Source organism: Colias croceus, chromosome 26 (genome assembly GCF_905220415.1).
Source record: "Colias croceus chromosome 26, ilColCroc2.1".
Taxonomy (NCBI): domain Eukaryota; kingdom Metazoa; phylum Arthropoda; class Insecta; order Lepidoptera; family Pieridae; genus Colias; species Colias croceus.
The window spans coordinates 5,687,722-5,710,036 of NC_059562.1; the positions used below are offsets into that span (position 1 = coordinate 5,687,722).

General features: G+C 31.3%; 1 protein-coding gene across 1 annotated transcript in view; it reads left to right on the top strand.

The window, feature by feature from the left end:
- Positions 1–830: 830 nt before the first annotated feature.
- LOC123703384 (zinc finger protein rotund-like) overlaps positions 831–22,315 on the top strand; it is a 93,520-nt gene continuing 72,035 nt past the window's right edge. The window contains exons 1-3 of the mRNA XM_045651301.1: positions 831–1,310; positions 3,662–3,782; positions 5,600–5,721. Coding sequence (XP_045507257.1) covers positions 831–1,310; positions 3,662–3,782; positions 5,600–5,721 — 723 coding nt within the window. The remainder of the gene's footprint in view (positions 1,311–3,661; positions 3,783–5,599; positions 5,722–22,315) is intronic.

The following is a 22,315-nucleotide window of genomic DNA, read 5'->3' on the forward strand; positions in this document are numbered from 1 at the left end:
CAATTGGCTCTTTTATTTTAGTTTCATTTTCTCTAATTGTGTTCTCTAATTTCTCTAATTTTCTCTGATTTTGAAGAAAGCTCGAAGCTTTTTGTTAGTTGATACCGAAACGTTTCCAAAATATAGATACTTATATTTTTAATAGTGACTAGATGCTTATCCATTGGTAGAACACTTTATTATTACATAGATAAAAAGCTTTGGAAATTGCGAATAACTTTTATACGTAGTATATTATTGTTAGTCTGTGGTATAACTATTAACTTAATTTTTTCATGAATAAGTTTTTATAACGTTAGAAACATATTGATATTTATTCAAAACGGAAAACGTACTGCAAACAAGCCGGAGAAAAATATAATATATTATGTATAATATGTAACTATACCGAAGTCAGAAATGCTTAAATCATAAAAAATTGCACAATTTGAAAAACTTTCATAGTTCTTGTCGGTAACTTATCAGTTTTTGGCAATGCTACCCAAACTATATAGTCTGAACTATTTCGTAAGAAACATAAAAAGTTCCAAGGTTTATTTCCTGAACATGAAGAAACTAGATAAATTGAAAAACGATGCAATTAAAACTGTAATGTAACTTGTTGAACACCGAGTTAAAGACAAATTGTAACTTGATTTTTTTATATCATCGAAGCGGGTGAAGATAAACTAAAGGACACATGAACAAATAAAACTTTGTTTCCAGTTACGGTCCAGCCACCTCCTAATCCAACGATAGTTCCTAAAAATACCTAAAACTTTAACGAAGAAATATCTATTTTTGTTTTTAAATATAGACTAGATATATTAGATTAAGTGTTAGTGCCAATAATGTCTGTGACCTTATCAAATATTTATGTAAAGAAACCTAACTATCCAATGAAGCGTGAATTTGAAGAATTTAATGGAGATGACAAAGAAACAGCAGATGCTAATTATAGCGATGGGAATTCAGAAATCAGTGACCTTGAAAACACTCCAGATGAGAGCAAAGCTTTAGATTACACAGAGAACACGCTGTCTCTGAATCCAGTCGCTGATTTTATAAAGAAGGAGTTTCTGCCAGAGTTCGATTTCAATCCGTTTCGCCAGAACCTTTGCTTCAAGGATGGTTTCCAGAATGCCAGATCACCGTTCCTTCTTCCAACGCAATTGTACAAGAGTTTCCTGGCTACCCTGGGAAAGAGAAGACGGAATGTCAGTGATTGTTATTCGCTTTATTCAAGGAACATGTTGTTTTCTAATGGCTTTAATTATGAAGTATCTGATGATGATAATAATGGTGATAGGACTGCTGATTCCCCTGATGAGGTAATTTAAATAGATTTTATAAAGAACTCTATGAAAATAGAAGTTTAAAGAGATCTCAATTCGACGAGCTGTTTCATAAAAATATCACTAAATAAAGATTGCCTGCTTTGTAGTGTAGGTATGTTTTCTTATTGGAAAGTACTTGTAATCTAACTGCTATAAATTTAGAAGACACTATTCTAAGAAGACTATAGATTATATTACCTTCGCATGTGTTTCGAACATTACAGCAGCTGTTATAGATTACATTGCTCACTTATTCTATGGATACCTAAATATTTCTAAGTACTTTTTAAGTTGCGTGTTTGAAGCTAGATATCTGAAATAGTCTGGATTCCAATTAGATTATAAGATAAGTGTTCTTATATTATGACAGCAGAACAGTAAAACATGGAAACAGCTTTTATATTATTTTTAATTTTATTTGATTTCGATTTATGAAACAAAGTTTACATCTGTTGTTTATCATTATGAAAGAAATAAGGGTTTCCTCAAACTGATAAGTTTTAATTTCTTCCTTTATTTTATCAACGGGGTAAAGAATAATAGAAATACAACTTCAGTCTTATTTTTATCTTAATATTATATTATTATATTATATACTAGCTATGCTCCGCGGTTTTACCCGCAGTGCTCCGCTCCCGTTGGTCTTAGGTTGATGATATCCCTTAAAGCTTTTCTGTCAGTTTTTTTAGTAGGTACATGTTACCTACTTATTTCCGTGTAAATCTTGAACGTTCCAAAAAATCTAGAAAATTGACAACCTACGTCGGAGAAAGTACGATAACAATCATTTATTTTTCACCTACATGCCAATTATAGAAATAACATTTTATTCGTGTGCTAGGTGACTGTTGAATTTAGGCATTCCCGGAATTAGTGATGGTTTGTGTTTCTGGTCAATGAAATAGTTTCCGTATTTGATTTCTATTGATTTTACTTTCAGGTGAGATAAACTGTTGTTTTTGCTATAAAGATTATATGTAATACTAGTGGTCCGCCCCGGCTTCGCCCGTGGTACATATTTCGCAATAAAAGGTATGTCCTTTCTCGGGTATCAAAATATCTCCATACCAAATTTCATGCAAATTGGTTCAGTAGTTTAGTCGTGATTGAGTAACAGACAGACAGACAGACGGACAGAGTTACTTTCGCATTTATAATATTAGTATGGATTATAAAGGCGAAAGTTTGTAAGTATGGATGTATGTATGTTTGTTACTCTTTCACGTAAAAACTACTGAACCGATTACAATGAAATTAAGCACACATATAGAGGGTAACTTGGATTAACACATAGGATATATTTTTATCCCGGAAATCCCACGGGAACGGGAACAATGCGGGCGAAGCCGCGGGCGGAAATCTAGTTTAAGATAAACGTACTAGTGAAAGCTAGTTATCGATAAAATAATATCATATTATGAGAATAAGAAGCGAATTTAACTATTATGTCCACATTTTTATTCACTTAACCGTTTCGTTTATTCAAGAGTTTTTTAAAAAGATATTTTATTCAATTATATTGAACATAGGTTTACTAAACAAAGTAGAATACCTACCACAATAACCTGATCTCCGTGATCTACCTTGCAGTATACTTAAGAGAGCTCTACATTAAGTGGTATTTTAAAAGTTGTATTAAGAATTAAGATCACGAATTCTTATAAGATTTAGTTTTATAGTTTCCAATATAGAAGGCTTATTGAACCAATGGTTCAAACTAGTGAATAATTATATCATGAAACGTTTTTTTAAATTGGTTGTTATCAGAAGTATTAACTACTAAGTATATTGAAATAATTTATATAAATCTAAATGTTTTGATTTGTGCATCAACTACAGAATTGTAATATTATAATATGATAAATTAAGTGTGTTCTGAAATATGACCTTGATATCGAGCTAAATCATCATTACAGTGCGTTTCAGTTAGCTTGTTTCCAAATAGTTTCACTTTTGTTGTGAGAAAAATCTATTGCTAAATCATGCGCATTAGGTCATTGTTTAATAGTGTAGAGTTTATACTCTAAACCATGTTAATCAGGATTTATAATATTAAGCTATTTGTAAACAGTTCAACTGAGTGATTTCGATCTGCATTATAGGCCCATCGCAGACACCTGTTCTCAAAATGTCTGTCTTCAAATATGGAATTTGGCTATTAATTCTTTATTGTAAAATCGGTCTTATCTTATTTTATAAATATTCTCTACCAGGCAATCTTTAGGCGAACGACAAAGCATAATATATCAATTATTATGTTGTTTTTTGTCATTTTTGCAACTACAAATATTTAGTATTAAATTAACCAATGGATATTATTAGTGATTTATGCATAGGCTTTACAGATTAAAGACGTGCTCTTGTTCCAGAAGGCGGGGGCATCGTCAGCGTTCGTGTGGAGCGGCGGGGGGGTGACAGGCGGTGGGGGGCAGGAGCAGGCCGCGCAGCAGACCTCAGTGCCCTCTGGTGGGTACTATAGATCATAATATACCATATCTTTTATGTTAATTTGTGTTGTTTTATTCTCTTAAATTAGTAGAGTATGCTCTACATCTCTACTATTTTTGAAGAATTGAGTAAAAGTAATAGAAAGAAATTGAGAACAAACATGATGTAGATATATGATAGTGTTTATTCAAAAGGCAGTTATCAAATCAAAAAAATATGTTGAAAAAAAAACAATAAATTGAAAGAAAAGGAGATATTTATAAAGGTTGATATTTCATCTTTATAACATCTAAATTACATTTTATCTTAGTAAATAACACGTGAGCTTACAGCAGATCATCTAATCTGTTTACCAAATTTCAGCACTATCGGTTCAGTAGTAGGTACCAAGCTTCTATATTCTTTAAGCTCTGCGTCCATTCAATTTTCAATACTTTTAATTAAAGATAAACTTACTAGAAAAAGCTAATATTATCGATAAAATAATATCACATAAGAAAGCTTTGAGAATTCGCTGCAGACAGACAGCCGCGAGCGATACAAGTTTACACGTACGTGTCTTATTTGTATAAGGGCCGATTTTTCAATGCCCAGATAAAGAGCTAGATAGACTTTATTCTTCAGTTAACAAAATATTCAATTTTTCAATAGAGGAATAGGACTTATCTATCGATTAACTACGTTATTTGATGAATAAATCTATTTGCCGCTCCAACGGCCAGATAGCGCGCTATTCGACGAATAGGCGTTTGATTTGACAACTGACGCGTCAAATTTGGGATATTTTCGTATGTAATAACATAGAGCATAGAATTATTAACAATTAAGCCTCTTTCTATATAATTATTATCAACTAAAATCATATTGAAATTGATGTTTTTGGTAGTATTGATGACCATGCCATTGAAAATTTGCCGAACGCTGCCTTTATGTCGTTTCCATCGTAAAATATATAAATTTAATCACAAATTTAATCAAAACTCTTTACTCGAATCAAAACAATAATCAACAATCATAGAACACAAGATAAACTTAAAATGCACTCCTGACGTGAGTCATAATGACGGTTGTTGACAAATTGCAAGAGTTAACTCTATCCCGCTCTAACCTGACTAATTTAATATGTTTGTTTCGCCACTCCGAGAGCAGAGCTGCCAATATGGAAATATTTGGTCAGATAGTTATTCATCAAATAAATCACAATTGAAAAATAGGCGAGCCGTTATGAGTTAGATATACAATTGAATAAATCTATTCGATGGGTAGTTATTAGACTGTTTATCTGGGCATTGAAAAATCGGCCCTTAAAGTATGTTTGTTTCAAGGTTTATGAAAAAATAATATAGTATATTACTTTATCTTGGTTTTTACTGTATACTGTACATTTGCCCGCGGTTTTACTTATTGAAACTTGTATTTATTCGACCAAGTTTTTAAAAAGCTTGTATGTCTCAATATTGGTTTGAACCGTTGCAGTTAATTCAATTGATTTTTTTTTATTCAAAACTATAACTAATTCGTTTATACCTATTATTAATATTAGAATTATAACATGATTTGGTGATCATTTTATTAAGATATGCATCACACATAAATTCTCCTTATTTTTAAATTAAAGTTACTAAGTAAAGAAACTGTTAATTTAACTTTTTCCGTCTCTTTTTCTAAGTAATTAACGAAGCAAAAATTCACGAAAAGTTTGATTATTTAAGAATTATTGAAATAATAGTTTTTTCTCCTGCCTTTAAATGACCGGTTAAAGTACCAGAAAGTCATGTTTTTAATTCCTTTCTTGCTTCGTTTTTACGTGACTAAAACCCAAGGTTTACCACCAGGTACCCAGGGTGGTGGTGCCCAGGGCCTGGTGCACTGGATGTCGGTGATGGCTGAACACATGGGAGGGGGCCACGACCCCTCCCACTACGCCCTGCCACCATGGAACAACGGTGGTGTTGATGTAAGTTCTAGATTTAAGATCTATTTAGTCATCATCATCATCAGCCCATATACTGCTAGGACTCGGGCCTCCTATGAGGGTACATGCCATTATCCACCACGCTGGCCAAGTGCGGGTTGGCGGATGTCACATGTCGTCGAACTTTTAATTGTAATGTCGGTTTCCTCACGATTTTTTTCTTCACCGTTCAAGCGGTGGTGATGTTATAAACATGCACAGATAAATTGAAAAATCTATTTATTTCGTACATCACCATCGTTTGAAATTGGCACACATTTAAAAATACCGTTATTCGGGTTATTCCTACCTCAATTTTTCTTTAGGTAACATAATGAAAAAGCTTTAACCAAAAGTAAAATATGATGTAGCCAATATTCAGGTCTTTACGATATTCCATACATTCAAATTTGTTCAGACATTTTGCAGTTATAGTGGAAAAAAGACAAAAAAAATGCAATTTTTGATACAGATAACGAAAAATTCGTTATTAAACAGATGCATCAGATTTTTGTTAATAATTATGGTTATGGGAAGAAGATGAACTTTTAAAAGTGCAATTTTGATGTAACGAAAAATTCACTATTAAACAGATGCAACAGATTCTATAGTTAATAATTACACTTGTCTAGATATAGATAAGAATCAGTGAACCAGATTACAACCGTACCAAGCACGTAACCCTAATCTGAGGTTAACACTTACTTAAGTAACTTGGCTGTGCTTAATAGCAGCAATTATAATTCATTTACATATTGTATAACAAGTCAAAGTTTAATGTGGCGATTATGCACAGACTTCACTTAATAACTTAAAATGTTAATAGTATTTGTATTAATTTTCGGTAATAATTCCCTTTGGGGCATGCATTTCACTGATAAATGGTCCAGTAGTTTAGGAGGTACAGATAAGCAAACATACAAAAAAATGTGTTATTAGTTCAGATAGAATCCATACTATAATATTTGAAACGCGAAAGTAATTCTGTCTGTCTGTCTGTCTGTTACTCAATCACGCCTAAACTACTGAACCAATTTTCATGAAATTTGGTATGGAGATATTTTGATACCCGAGAAAGGACATAGGCTACTTTTTATCCCAGGGAAATGACGCAATCCCGGAAATCCCACGGGAACGGGAACTGTGCGGGTTTTTCTTTGACTGCGCGGGCGAAGCCGCGGGCGGAAACCTAGTTACATAATCACTACATAAAAAGGCAAATGATATAGATTAATGCAATTTATTCAAAAGAAACATGCTCCTTTTTAAACTAATAGATTATTTAAATAATATATTCCAATGTCTAAATTAGAGATTTAAATTAAAAAAAGCGCAATAAATAACCAAGTAGACATAAACGTTAAAAATTAATATTCATTATAACACGTGTTTCTTCAGACTCTTAAATCAATGAATAAATGTATAATTAATTATAAGAAAAATAAATATTGTTATTATTTCAACATTTTATTTTTTCTTTCTGTTAATTCGAACAGAGACGAGAGCGAGAGAGAACAGAGCGACATATTTTAATAGTTTACATTTAAACATCTGATATTTAAATAATACATTACATTCCTACCTAATACAATGTTCTTCTTGAATTTATATTTTTGGTTTTATGGCATTCAAATGCTTTATAAATATAAATTTATAAAGAATAGAAAAAGCGGTCACGAGTGGATCACGAGTGGCTGAGTTGGTGAGGCATCCGCCCCGGAATGGCGCGAGGGATGCGGGTTCGAGTCCCGCCTCGTGATCGAATTTTTTCTATTCTTTATAAATTTAAATTTATAATGTTCTTCTTTTTAGGTAAAATGTCAAAAATAAAAAAATAAAATGTCGTATAAGTCGCGTACCAAACTGAAAACAAAAACTATTAAGTCTGCTTATTGAAAAAAGATTTAATTTATAAATCATTAAATCGTAGCTGTATCATTAAATTACGTCTCTCTCCATAATACACGGGTATCGCCGTAAGGATGATACCCGGTATTATTAAATAGATACTATTTGTGCCTAAAACAGAAACTTTAAACATGTCACGTAAAATAGAGAGTCTTACTAAAGACTCTTCTTAACAATTTTATTATATTTTCGTATGTGAACCAAATCTAACTACGTGGAGAAAATAATTAATCCATATTTGTGCCGCTACAGTTCCACACATATTTGAATAAAATCGCAAATACTAAATGGATACCTCGTTTATCGATTCTAAACGCATCATTAGTACATAATACAACCCTTTTGAAGATGTATCTAGGGTTGCCACAGATTTAAGTTTCGCTATGCGCATGCTAATTTTTGACAACCCTTTACATATAAACACAGACGATTTTCGACCTTTATCGATTGGATTAGAGTCTATTTTTGAAATGTGCTTTGTATAAATCGTAAGTGGGATAAGACGAAACTATCTCATATTAGGACTTTGATTAATTTTCGATATTTCGAGTGCATACGATTTGCATAATTGGATGGGAATTTGGGGTCTGCTAATGACGTCATTAATTTGTGATTCTTTATTCAAATTTTGAGAAATGTAGGAATATTTTGAATCTGTGTATGAATGTAGGGATTGATGATCAATTTCTTTTGGTAATTTTGGGGACATTTCTCTACAACTGTAGAGAAATATTAAACATTAAACATTATTATTGTACATTTATCTTATAACTAGATATTATTTTACAGTTTAGGTATATTCATATTAAAATACCAATGCTACGAGCTATTCTACGTACCAATCTTGTACTGATTAATTTAATCTCGTGTCACAATGTTTGTCCTCAATGGACTCCTAAACCACGTAACCGATTATAATAAAATTCGCACACCATGTGCAGTTCGATCCAACTTGAGAGATAGGATAGGTTTTATCCCGGAAATCCCACGGGAAAGGGAACTATGCGGGGTTTTCTCTGAAAACGCGGGCGAAGCCGCGGGCGGAAAGCTAGTTTAATATATTATTAACTGAAAATAGTCTATGTTCTGTAACAATTGAAGCCGAATAAGAACATTTTCTCACATTACGTATGTCTAAAGAAACAAATAAACACGTTAGATCGTGCTTACTGATAATTCATTAAAAAAATAATGATTTACTACTCGTTTATACCAAACTATAGCTTCCGCCCGCGACTCCGTCCGCGCGGATGTCGGTCTTCGCGTGGATGGTTTATTTCTCCATTTTGAGTAGGTACTGACAATAAAATCTTATAAATATCTATTGGACCCAATTCCCAAATACGGCTAGGCCTATAATAATTAATAATACGCAACGTGTGTTCGCGGTTCTACGGAACAACGTCTATGGATAAAACTGAAAAATTAAGATTAATTTTTTTCTACGTATTTTTCCAGGATAAAAAGTATCCTATTTTACGCCCAGGATAACAGGTATAATTATACCAAGTTTCATCGAAATCGAACCGCTAGTTTTCACGTGATGCCTTCACATACAGACAGACAGACAGACAGACAGACAGACAGACAAAAATTTTTTTAATCACATATTTGGGTTTGGTATCGATCCAGTAACACCCCCTGCTATTTATTTTTTCAATATTTTCAATGTACAGAATTGACCCTTCTACAGATTTATTATATGTATAGATAAGGCAAGCTTTTGTTTTATTAAAACGAATCGATTACGTCAACTAACAAATTTTTAACAAATGAATAATTCACGGTCGTTTAGTAAAAGTGTATTTTCAATATTAATGTCAGAGAAGAATTTATTTTTAATATTTAATTGTCATTTAATAAGGAATAATATTGAAACACGCAGTATATGGCTAGTTCACGCGATACTGTGAAAGTCAGACTTCACGCTATATAGGAAGAGAGTATTTTATACTATCTCGATCCCGCGGCGTTTATCGCGTGGTACTACCATAAAAAGTATCCTACGTGCTAGGTTAGACTATATTCTATATTTATACCAAATTTTATACAGATGAGAACAGCTGACTTCACGTGAAAGAGTTACAGACATCCTTAGATTCGTACAAACTTTATTTTTGTTTATAATATTAGTGAATATGGTAGAATAGATCTTTACCTATTGTTACAATTATATTGCGAACGTGTGTTTGTTTATCTTTTTGGATGTCGCAACGGAGTTAGCATAGTTTTAACTACAGTCTTCAGTCTGGATATAGTTAGAAGGATAGAGAGTAATATATAAGTTTTTTTAATCAAATAAAACATAAGGAAACGTAGGAATTATCATGCTTATATTTTGAATAACTTCAAATTCTATAAATTCCGATACTGTTAACTTTCTTTGACCACGAGGGCAAAGCTATGGCACAGAATAGTTAATATGTGTTAGTGCTATGGTTACCTGTATAAAATTCTCGTGTGTGTTACAAAACTCCTACGAAACAAATAAAACATTTTGAACGCTTCATAAAACTTTATTAGAATAATTATAAAATGCTATTCCACTCGCAATATTACTACCACATCATAGTAAAAACCATATGAAGTACTTACAAATTAAAAAACATGATATTTATATTTCCTATAATTAGAAATTAGATATTACAATACACTTAAAACGCGATTTATTCATTAATCTATTATTTCAAAAGCATCATTAATAATATAATTAATAATTCGCTTTTTGTATATTCTGGCGTTATAATTTCATGTCAATATAAATTTTTGCATAAGAAATTACCAACAGGAAACGTAATTTATGAATTTTTTTGTCTTTATAAGTGTTCCGGTTAATTTCGCAAATAGATTGTCCAATAACTGCAAATTTTACTTATTTCTATCTAGCTGGTATTATAATAATGGGCTGTAAAAATCTACATAAATTTCTTCTAAATATAATCCATAATACGACATAAGCTACTATACAGGGTGTCGTACTGTTGGTATACTAAGCTCAAAGGACTAAAGGAGGTTATAGTTTTGCATACGCTGAGTACGTAAAAAATACTTGTAAAATTCCAGACGCATTTTTTTTAAAGTGAAACTTTTATTACATCGTCTCAAACTTTTTGGTCTGTGAAGCGCATGTCGTACAAATACGATAATTATCGTAAGTTTCACTTTTACCGTGGTTTCATAAAACCACACAACATTTTTTTTAAATAGAAGAATTCTTAAAACTCTATGTGTTACACCCCTAACAAGTAACCCGCCCAACTTTGTCACCCGCATGTCAGGTATCGTTTAAGATTATGTTTTCATAGACAAAATGCTCCCATTAGAGAAGCGGTATATGGCGGTATATGGTTTATGGCAATATGGTTTATATGGTTTATAACAATTTAATCACACGCAAATAATGAACAGCCAAACACACCAACTTGCAAAAAAACGAAATTTCACAGCAATATCGAACTTACCCCAATTCTTATATTATCTGTGCCCCAACTAAAACGCAATAAATAAAACGAACAAGCCCGCGAACCGATCAACAAAAGGCAAGTGTTTCACACAAACCAACACAATACCACATTGATATATCAGACAATCAAACTGACTTACGAGTAAAAAATTGCTTGCACATATTGTTCTTGCTAACTACGTTATGATGACCATAAAAAATATCATGTAGGGAATAGGGTACATGCCTCGAATTGATCTTTGTCAAATGTTTCAATTTAGTGCAGTGACTGTCTGTTTTATAAGCTTTTGTTATTGTGTTTTTGCTATGATCGCGAATGCAATGTGCTTTTGGTATTTTTTTATAAAATTTTTATACGTGACAAGTTACTGAACTTAATTCTTTGTCAAAAAGAAGCTAACACAGGCCTGTGCCTCTTAGCATTGCGACTCGACGGAACACAGTGGGGTTTTAGTCGGTATACAATATTTTGTAGAACTAAGGTAGAATGTATCTCTTACGTAGAACATTTGGGAACTGTGTTTCCTATAAATATAATATAGTGCAGTCTTAGAATATTCAATTCCATGTGAAAAATTTGGTCAAGAAAAGTGGCTAAGAAAATAGATCAGTAAAGCAGATTCAAGTTTAACAAAGCATAGCTCTGAAATCAGACCTAGGGACACCTTATTAATATTAAAATGTTATCGATGTATCAAAACACAATAAAGAAAATTCGAAAAAAATAATTAAATTATCGTTTAACGTGGTATCACTATTAATTATTTATAAAACAATATCTAAAGAATTGTACAAATTTTCAATGAAACAGGTAGTGAGCCAGACAACAATGAAATTTAGTAGTAATCATGAAATTTTACAGATAACACAATCTATTTTGACAAACAATTTGAAATATCGAATAGAAATTACCATTTGTTTCGTTACATTAATCACATTTTAACATGTACAATGCATAATTATCTTCTCACATGAGAAATGAAACTACATTAAGCCATCATACGGGTATTAATTCGATTATTCTAATAAATGATCGTTCGAATCATGTCTAATCACTGTAGGAATTAAAATTCTCACAGAATTCATTGCCAATCAGTCAACCGTCTTGAATCGATTAAAAATCGCATAATGCGATGCAACCGTCCAACAAATCGGTATCGTCTTAATTACCGTCTGTCAAAATCGATTTTTCACGTGAACATATTTGAATAAGACATATTGCTTAATCGTTTATAATCGCGAAAGAGGCCACCTTTGTTTCTTTTACCCTATCCCTTTTTGGCGGGTTCATCGAAGTGCGTTGTATACATTGACGATTTTGTTCGTAGGCAACTTATAAAATGAGTTGTAATGCATCGATGTATAGTGTTTTTCAAAGGTTGTTGGATTAACGCTTGATTTGGCAGCTATCTATTATTGAATATTAATTATGAGTGCTGGAACTTTTATTCAGAACACGCTCGGGGATATTTCCTTTGCGTATTTAATTATTATGTATTTAAACGGTTTGTGGGGTAAGAAATAATGGATTGAATAGTGTGGGATCACTGGTTATGCTTTTTGCCTGAAGCGTTTTGCACGTTTTAATAATTTGGAATAAGCGATACATTTATATGCAACTGTAACGTTGAGGATATACATTATTGTGTAGTAATAAATTAAGCTTTGATGTTTAAATAACAAGTTTTTATCAAGTTTATTCATATGCATGGAGTTTCAGAAACATGTGTTTACTTAAAACGAATTTTTTGGTTACTTTAGCTTGTTGTAAAATAAAATATTTTTGAATATCAATCCACTTCATAGTATTGAATACAATTAAAAAATGCATTTGACTAGGATATTTTCCAGAATATCAATATTTATCTTATTTTAAATTGATGCACTAAAAGCGCATTTCCCTGAGGAACTTAGTAAGTCCGAAAATAAAATAGGCCACTAATCCAAATCTCCAGTGCTCTTATTTTGTGATAATATAAAAATTATTATTTATAGGTAATTAACCTTTTGTTATTAACCTTTAAAATGAATGTGGAGTGAAAAGTTTGAAAAATAGCATTCATTAGTTTAATTCATTAGTTTTAATATTTTTTTTTTTCTATTTGAACATCAAATTCATCTTTTTTTTCTATATTTGATTTAACTAGGTAATTATAAACTAAGAAATGGGAATAAAACGGTTAAAAGATGACTTAAATAACAAACGATATTCACACATTGTGTGTAATTGTGTGATGAAACAACAGTATCTTTGAGTAAAGATTTACCCAGATATACCTATATCTGTACAGCCATACCTATACTACATCGCAACCTTAAACCCATTGACACAAACAGCAACATTAATCTAATCACTATATTACCCGTTTGTCGAAAACAAACGAACACAACAATGGCCGATCACATATCTACGGTGTCCACAATTTTGACAGCCCGGAGACCGGTCCAGGAAGATTAATGGACGCTCTACTCATCGCAGTAATGACGCCCTCTTCGTGCGGTCTAATGACATCGGGAATTGGGTGTACATGATTTTGGATGTTTTGGGACTAATGTGTATCGGTTTCATAGGTGAAACAATACATTGAAACGAAATATAGAGAATACAAGACTAACATGGGTTTAGCGTTTAGTGATACGCAAAAATGTGTTTATAAAAGCATACTTTTCTATTCTGATAATATGAAGTAAAAGTTTTAGTTATTAATATTATATTTTGCTTATTAAAAAAGATCATCGCATTACAGACAAAAACACAATTCATATAATAAAATGATGTGTTTACAGATTTTAGAATGAATCAGGTTTTATTTGATACAAATAATATAAGTCACTTCATTCATATATCAATATATTACATTATATATAGAGTTTCGCACTAAATAGTTGAGTTTGAGTTAATATAAATGAACCAGCGTATATACCACAACATTGCACACACAGTGCATTTCAAAAATAGCCACCTGAAGTTATTTTAACATGTCTTATAATTTCTTAATTCAAAAACACGTTTGGACCGTAAGTTGAAATAAGTAATTTAGGTATAAATGAAGCAAATTACATACTTCAAGTACAACTATAATTAAAGTATCATTTACTGTACCATAAACAATTATAGTAAATAATAAAATGTTTCAAACATGTAATTTTCGATATGATTTATACTCTAATGATTGTTATTCCATTGTATGATAAATAACTAATTCTATTTCATTGTTATTAAGGTACAAGAATGACAGTACACGTAATTATATTTTCAGAAAAGCTTTACTCATTAATCAGATTTTTTTTCATATATTTATAAAAAATGTAACCAGTCACATATTATCTATTTGCTATCACCATGCAATTGAGCTTAAAAAGCAAAAAAATACTGTTTCTTGAGTATAACTTTATCATATTATTTATTTAAAAAAAATCACGACAAGAGCGATATATGATGCATAACAGAAAAAAATATAAACATTTAACTTAGTCCCAAGAAAACCAAACGTGTGGTCACCCACAATCCTTGGTTAATGTCTTTGCTGTGAGGAAAAAAAAGCCAGGCATGTTTATCTTGGCTGTGATGCGGACTCGTTGCGAATTGCCCTAAGTTTCGGCCCCTAATCGATTTTGCCCGGGACAAGTCTAATTTGGCGGATTAATCGCGGACACCCTAGTTCTAATTTCCTTGTTTATTGTAAACGATAATGCGTTTTGTTCTATTTTTCGGTGTATTGGTTTGAACTCGACATTGTTCGCGGTTTTAATTGGTTGAAAATTCGCTACTTGATGTGTGATAATTGGATAAAAATGCAAAATTCTCCCCTCATTCAAAATACCTATTTTTATTGATTCATTAATAATAATATGTAATCAAATGCTATAAGAAACGAGATGATTCAGATAATCCTTTATTAATCTTTAAATATTTACATACGATTCTATTAGTTCAGGATACATCGCCCATTTTTGCAAGTGACTACTATACTATACTACCGTTTGTAGCTTTATTTTGATGAGACGCCCAATAATTTCGTGTACGAAACTCTCGATTGTGGTATCTAACAGAGATAACAAGGATAAAATTTTTTGATTTGATGGTTCTCAAATATTTGTTACGCAATTTGTAGGACAATATGTCTGTTGAATTATATAAACATTAACTAAGTGAAAACAAAAAAATCAGCTTGTTAGTAATCATTTATGATGACCTCGTTATCGATACACTTTGGAAAGGGGGACTCTTTGAACCAACCATAGATTTTGTAGGACAAATATTTTTTCGAATAATTTAGCTAATTATCTTGAGATTGAACAACAAAAAAAAAATTCAGTTAGTAATAAATATTTGAGAACCATCAAATCAAAAATTTTGATCCTTGTTATCTCTGTTAGCTACAACAATCGAGACTTTCGTACACGAAATTATTGGGCGTCTCATCAAAATAAAGCTACAAACGGAAAATTAGCTTGATAGTAGTCACTTGCAAAAATGGGCGATGTATCCTGAACTATATTGAAGCTAAATCTCATTCTATTGAAGCCATTTCAAAATATTCATAACAACGCTCTACATCTCAGTTTTATTATTTACAGATTATATGAGTATAGATAACAATACGTACACTGTACAGGTACATTCTACTTATCTGTTCACCTCAATTGAATAAAATCGAACCCACTGCCCGTAGCAACTTCTCATAAAGTTACTTCAGCTTATATCACCCAGTGGATGCGTAGAAACTTCTAGTACAATAAAACGAAAAACTATTTTATTATACCTTTGGAGTTGAGGATTGGTATAGAAGAAAACTTATTATTGGTATTAAAAAAATCGTCAGACGTTAAGATTAAAAATTTACTTGTAACGTCTGGCTGCAGTCAGACTAGCGAAGGTCGTAAAAATATGCATTGTTTTACCATTATGATATAAACAATACTTTTATTAAATTTCAAGTGGCATGATACTGCTACAATAATAATATGCTAAAATAAGTTAGAACTAGCATCTTTCTTGCTATTTTGGTATGGAAAAAGTGACCTATATGTTATTCAAGGCCACTATCAACCCCAATGGCAAATTTCTTCTAAATCGATGCAGTATTATTGTTCTGAAAGAGAAACAATTTCACATCAATACTTAACTACTCGTAAATTCAAAACACATCGTATTCAGCTCGTCCATTTGAAACGTATAAAATTCACGGACGAACGGACATATAGCAGGGTAGGTTTTTTATAACTTTGCCTCTAAATTATGTCTTCGCGTTGCAAAAAATTAAAAAGTATCAACCAATAAATAATAGAAGAATACAATATTATGATGTATATGACAATGATACAGTCTAACGGTTTATTATTGGGGACATAACTTCATTTAACGTCTTATAGTTGGGTTGTGAAGGGTTGTGTAGTACTAAATTATAAGTAATCTTGATACTTTATTTCTTCTAGTACGGAAAATTTTTGAGTGTCTAAACTAAACTGTTATGTCCTAATTTAATAGTGCCTACTTTTTTTTTAAACCTAGACAACTTTTCAGTTATTTATTATATAAGAACTTTAAAGCAAAGCTATTAAAAAAATCATTGTAAAAAATATGTTTTTTAATGATAATTAAAAATAATATTATTGATCTTAACTTTACATTATAAAATATTCGTTTATAATTTAATCCAAACTATATCCAATCACCGGTTGCAAAAAAATCCATTAGGATTTTCTCAATTTTAATTCGACAATCATCTCGCAATTGTGCATATAAATATTATTTACCGTTTACCGTTTGTGAAATTCACCATTTCATGTGATGTATGTATCCTAGTGGAATTTTTCAACGTCGGATGGACGCGCCTTTTGCGTGTTAAAAGTGAATTTAAATATTTAAATACAACTGTTACAAACAAAAGTGAAAAATGTTTTATTACCAACTTCCTTTTCAATTAGTAATACATGTATATCTTTATCTTACATATCCTAATTCCTGACAGAAATAATCAAATTCCTTACAGGATTGTTTGGACGTTGGTTACTCAACCGCGAAATTGTTTTAACGATTTATGTAAATGTTTAAGCATATAACTATTTATACTCTTTTCGGTTAAATCCGAGTGACGCCAGGGTGAATGTTTAGTGTATTATTATTGAAATGTCAATGTAATTAAGATAACTTCAAAAATAATTGATATTTTATACACATAAATATTACACAAAATGATAATACAAGTATCAACACCTTTGAATCTATCTACCTATCGAAGCGCCACTTCCAAAGACATTATTTCTATAGAGCTACCTTACCGCTACATCTTTTATGTTTTTTATGCCAATTTTTTTGTCTGTTTGTCATCACGGTGTTTTTTGGTATGTACAATATGTATTAAGAAGATTTACTTCTCTATCCCCTGTCATCCTCTCGAATAGTCAAAAACTGTAATGTAGGGACTTTTTTATTAAATAGCAAAAAATCGTGTGTAGAGCTTGGATAAAAAAAAAAAAATATTGACAAATATTTTTTTAATAAATAAAAAATTCTCGTTATAAAGTTAGTTATATAACATATAACCCACATTGCATAAAATACAATAATTAGTATTTACCCTATTTAAATCTTAATATCTTAATATTATAAAGGCGAAAGTTTGTAAATGGTTTGTAAGTATGGATGTATGGATGTTTGTTACTCTTTCACGTAAAAACTACTGAACCGATTACAATGAAATTTATCACACATATAGAGGGTAACTTGGATTAACACATAGGATAGTTTTTATTCCGGAAATCCCACGGAAAGGGGACCATGCGGGTTTTCCTTTGCAAACGCGGGCGAAGACGCGGGCGGAAATCTAGTAGGTACTTAAATATAGATAAATATATACAAGATAAAAAATACCTGGTTTAATGAACTAGTCAAAATCTACTCATATATTACAAACATACACGTGAATTATATTTATTTCTACTAACAAGAATATATTCCAAATAAAAGGACGGACGAAACAGAAAAAACTACAGTATAGAGGTAATTAAGTGACGCGTGAGATACAATGCATTGACCAATTGCTTAGAAATAGCTAATATTTGCACCGCAACGGCTCATTGAGACGAATCTAATTAATTCTAATATTATAAGAATTCTAGTACTAGTTATACAACCAAAAACTACAGTTGTTTAATTAGTTACGTCTATTAGATAATAATGTTTAATACAATGAACCGATTCTGATGAGATTTTAAATTTTAAAGTGATTCATGTCTTTAGTTACGATTAAAAATAAATTAAAAATAACTTACATTATTTATGCACCCATTTCTCTTTCGTAGTTAAGTTGCAAAGCAAATGCTACTAGCTTTTTACCCGTGGCTTCATTCGCGTAGTCAAAGAAAACTCTCATGGAAATGTTTTACCTAGCTATTTATAAAAGCTCATGAAATAATTATCAAAATGTGATATTCGTAAGGATATTATCATGTACATACATCAACTTTCAACTCATCTATTTACAATCTAAACAATACGAGCTATTTTTTCCCCTTTTTGCTTAACCATACACACGAACAATATTCTAGATATATTCTAGAAAGTAAAATTCGGCGCAGAGAGCCGGCCCCTTACAACCATCCATCTTGCGAGGGAGCAACTCATCTCGCTAATTTCATCCAGCATCCAAGCCAATGGCTAATTGATATGATAACGTCTTATTTTCTTTTCGGTTTGTTTATTTGTGTACACATGTTTTTTTAACTGTAACGGAAGATGTAAAAAGCTTCTTGAAGTAGAGCTTAATTTTGAAGTAGACTTACTTACTGAGGAACTGATAAAAGTTTATTAAAAAAATTAAATATAGGAAACCTATAGGTAGTTGCATCTCAGATATAAAATACACAAATAATAAATACAAACAACAGCTAAAAATATGAAGCTAAGAATAAGAATATGAAGCCACTTGAAGCCTAAACACATACATACATCAATTGGTAGCTTATGATGTTTCGTATAGAGAGAGTATAGTTAATTTTATTTAAGGTATATTTTCATACATTTATCCCATTCTAACTAGCAGGATAAGCTAGGAGCATATCAGCAAGTCGTGAAATCCTTAGAATTTAAAGTTTACATCAATCATTTACACCAATGCCCAAATCTTATCCCGGTCGACACAATAATCCAAGCAGTAATGCCCCGGGTTTCCCCAAGCCCTACACGTCCCAATTTTAATTCTAAAAATCGATTGTTTTACATTCATAGGTTGAACTTCAAAACAGTTTTTTAAGCATTATGTACAGCTTATTAATATTGTTCTTATGAGTTATAAAATCTTTTAAACATCCAAAATATACAAAACGAACTTGTTTAGGGGTTTTTCTTATGTTTTCTGTAAGTTTCTTGAAATAAAGTGATGATAACTCAAACTACCGTATTTAATATTAGCAATTTCGCTGTATGCAAAATCTAGCTGTTTACAAAGCCAGATATATCTCTGTATGTATCATGTTTTTGTGCAATATATGATTTATTTATTTATAAACGTGCTCTATATAATATAACTAGCTGTACCCTGTTGTGTTACCCGCAATGTTCAACTCCTGTTGGTCTTAGCGTGATTATATACAGCTTATAGCCTTCCTCGGTACATGGGCTATCTAACACCGAAAGAATTTTTCAAATCGGACCAGTAGTTCCTGAGATTAGCGCGTTCAAACAAACCAACTCTTCAGCTTTATAATATTGGTATAGATTGTAATTAATTGTTAATTCATTATAATTTGTATGTCCCGTTTTTAGCTTACGTTTAACTTTACTGCCAAAAGTATGTTCCCAAAAGATAATTTAGCAATATAAAATAATAGTCAAAAAACTCAAAATTGCTTAACAAGTTTTCAAGTTCCAAAACAATCACATCTCCATTTATAGCTGTTATTCACATATGAAACCATCACATCGGACCCCTAAAAAGCCCCTATTTCGTGAGCTATCGTTAAAAATGTCACTAAAATCACACTGATACCATGCCCGTGACAGTGACGGATCTCTGCTTCGAGACACTCGTGGGTCTTTGCAACCATTTATCAATATTTCCTAGTTTATTCTACAAATTCTACTTTTAACTACAATGTGAAAATGCTCTTTGAACAATGTATTTATTATTGTTTTTTAAATATACAAAATAGTTCTAAGCCTAGAATTAATATACTGGTAATCCTACTGTAATTCTACTACAGTTTTGAAGTTTGTTGCTCTTTCACGCTAAAACGGCTGATCTGATCGGGATTAAGTTTTGGTAAAAAGATAAATGTAATCTGGATAATAGATAGGTTTATCTTATAAGTTAGTCCAACCACCAATTGAAATATAATATTACATTTATAGCTGTGATAGCAAACGTTGTTATGCCTTGCTCTTATAAATTAGGGGTATAAAAAATAGATTTTGGCCGATTCTCAGATCTACTTATTAGGTAGGTATACAAAAATTTCATGAAAATCGGTCCAGCCGTTTCAGAGGAGTAGGTATGGTAACTAACATTTTGACACGAGAATTTTATTTATGTAAAAAATATAAAAAGATATAGATATTTATATAAGTTATTTCTAATTTTCTTAATTTAAGCAATGTCATGCCATTTATCAAACGGTTCAAACCCCTCAATTGTTAATGATTGTCTTCAAGGGTGTCACCCTGCGTATGACGGTGACGGATGCGCCAAAAGCGATGCTGTTTTGGTGCTGTGGGTGTGACATGTGCTATTATTTAGTTATAATAATTTATGACTTATAACATGGTTTTATTCGCATTAATACTAGCTGGGCTTGATACGAAGTAGGTTACCTACGTGCTAAACTACCCATGTACTTAGGTTTTTCTTAAAAACAATTCATCCTAACAAACTTTTACATATATTTTAGAAGTAATTTTAACTTCATTTACCTTATGCTTGAGTTTTCAAAACTATAACATAATTGTGATAAATTCAAACAATATGTTCTTTAATAGATGAACTTGAAATAAATCCCTAATGTGATACTTTCGTCACCAACAGCCAATTTATTACGTGTCAATCATAATCTTCGAAACTACGACCTCCCAAAACGTTTACCCACTAACCAAACACAAAGTTAAACATTACATTTATCCAGTATAATACGTAATAATAAATATTTTCCTCCATACTAACCCGAACCTGCCTCAAAGTTCAGGTTTGAGCATAAAAATTCTCCATTATTGATTATCCATACAATGTTATTTCTAGACTCCACAGAATAATATTTTACTATCCGACACACATGCACAGCACACACACATACGTGGCCACGCACACATGCGCGTGTAAGAAAAATTCTAGTGTCGTGGGTTTTTCTTGGGCACAGCAGTGGATTGGAGACGGTGTTGTGGTGCTATTTATTTTGATTATAGAAATTGTTTTTAGTATGGAGTTTAAAATATGGTTAAAGATCAAGTATCATTGCATAATTAAATTGTTATTGTTGAACAAATTTACATGTATAAGGTTGATAAACATAAATAATTATTCAATTACAATTATTTATCAAATAATCAACCAATGTGCTCTAGTTTTTATCCGTTGAATTTAGATAGGAGTGATATATTTTCAGGTTAAAGATTTATACACCATTCGACTTTATTGCAGTCGTCATATTATATTTTCTTATAACCACCGTTTAAATAAATTATTTTAAATGAACTCGTACTTTACATAAAAGACAATGCATTACGTAAACTTATTCAGGAATATGTAATTGATGATTAAAATAAATTATTATACTTAATTAAGGGGTTATTAAAACCATTCGTAACACAATTTATGGATTTATTGTATTCATAGATGGATGATTAGTAGAATATGTTATTGAATATTAATACAAACTTTGATATAGTATAATTTAAATGTGGAAAACAAGATTATGTAAATTAAAAGTATGTGTTTTTAATAATAATATGTTCTAAGATGCTTGGCAAAAATAAAGTTTATGATCCATGTGAGTATGTGACTTTTTTATCTACTATAAATTCTCAATGTTTGAAACATATTTGCATGTAGGTATGGGAGTTCCCGAAAACTGTTTTGTCGACATATCTAGGGTTCATTAATAAAAAACATAATATTTAAGACTTATCCCTTGTTTATAAATCCTTAATTTGATACCATCAATCGCTTTAACCGTTACTATTATTAATTTCATATCCACTGCTACTTCACAAATATTTTGAAACAAATATTA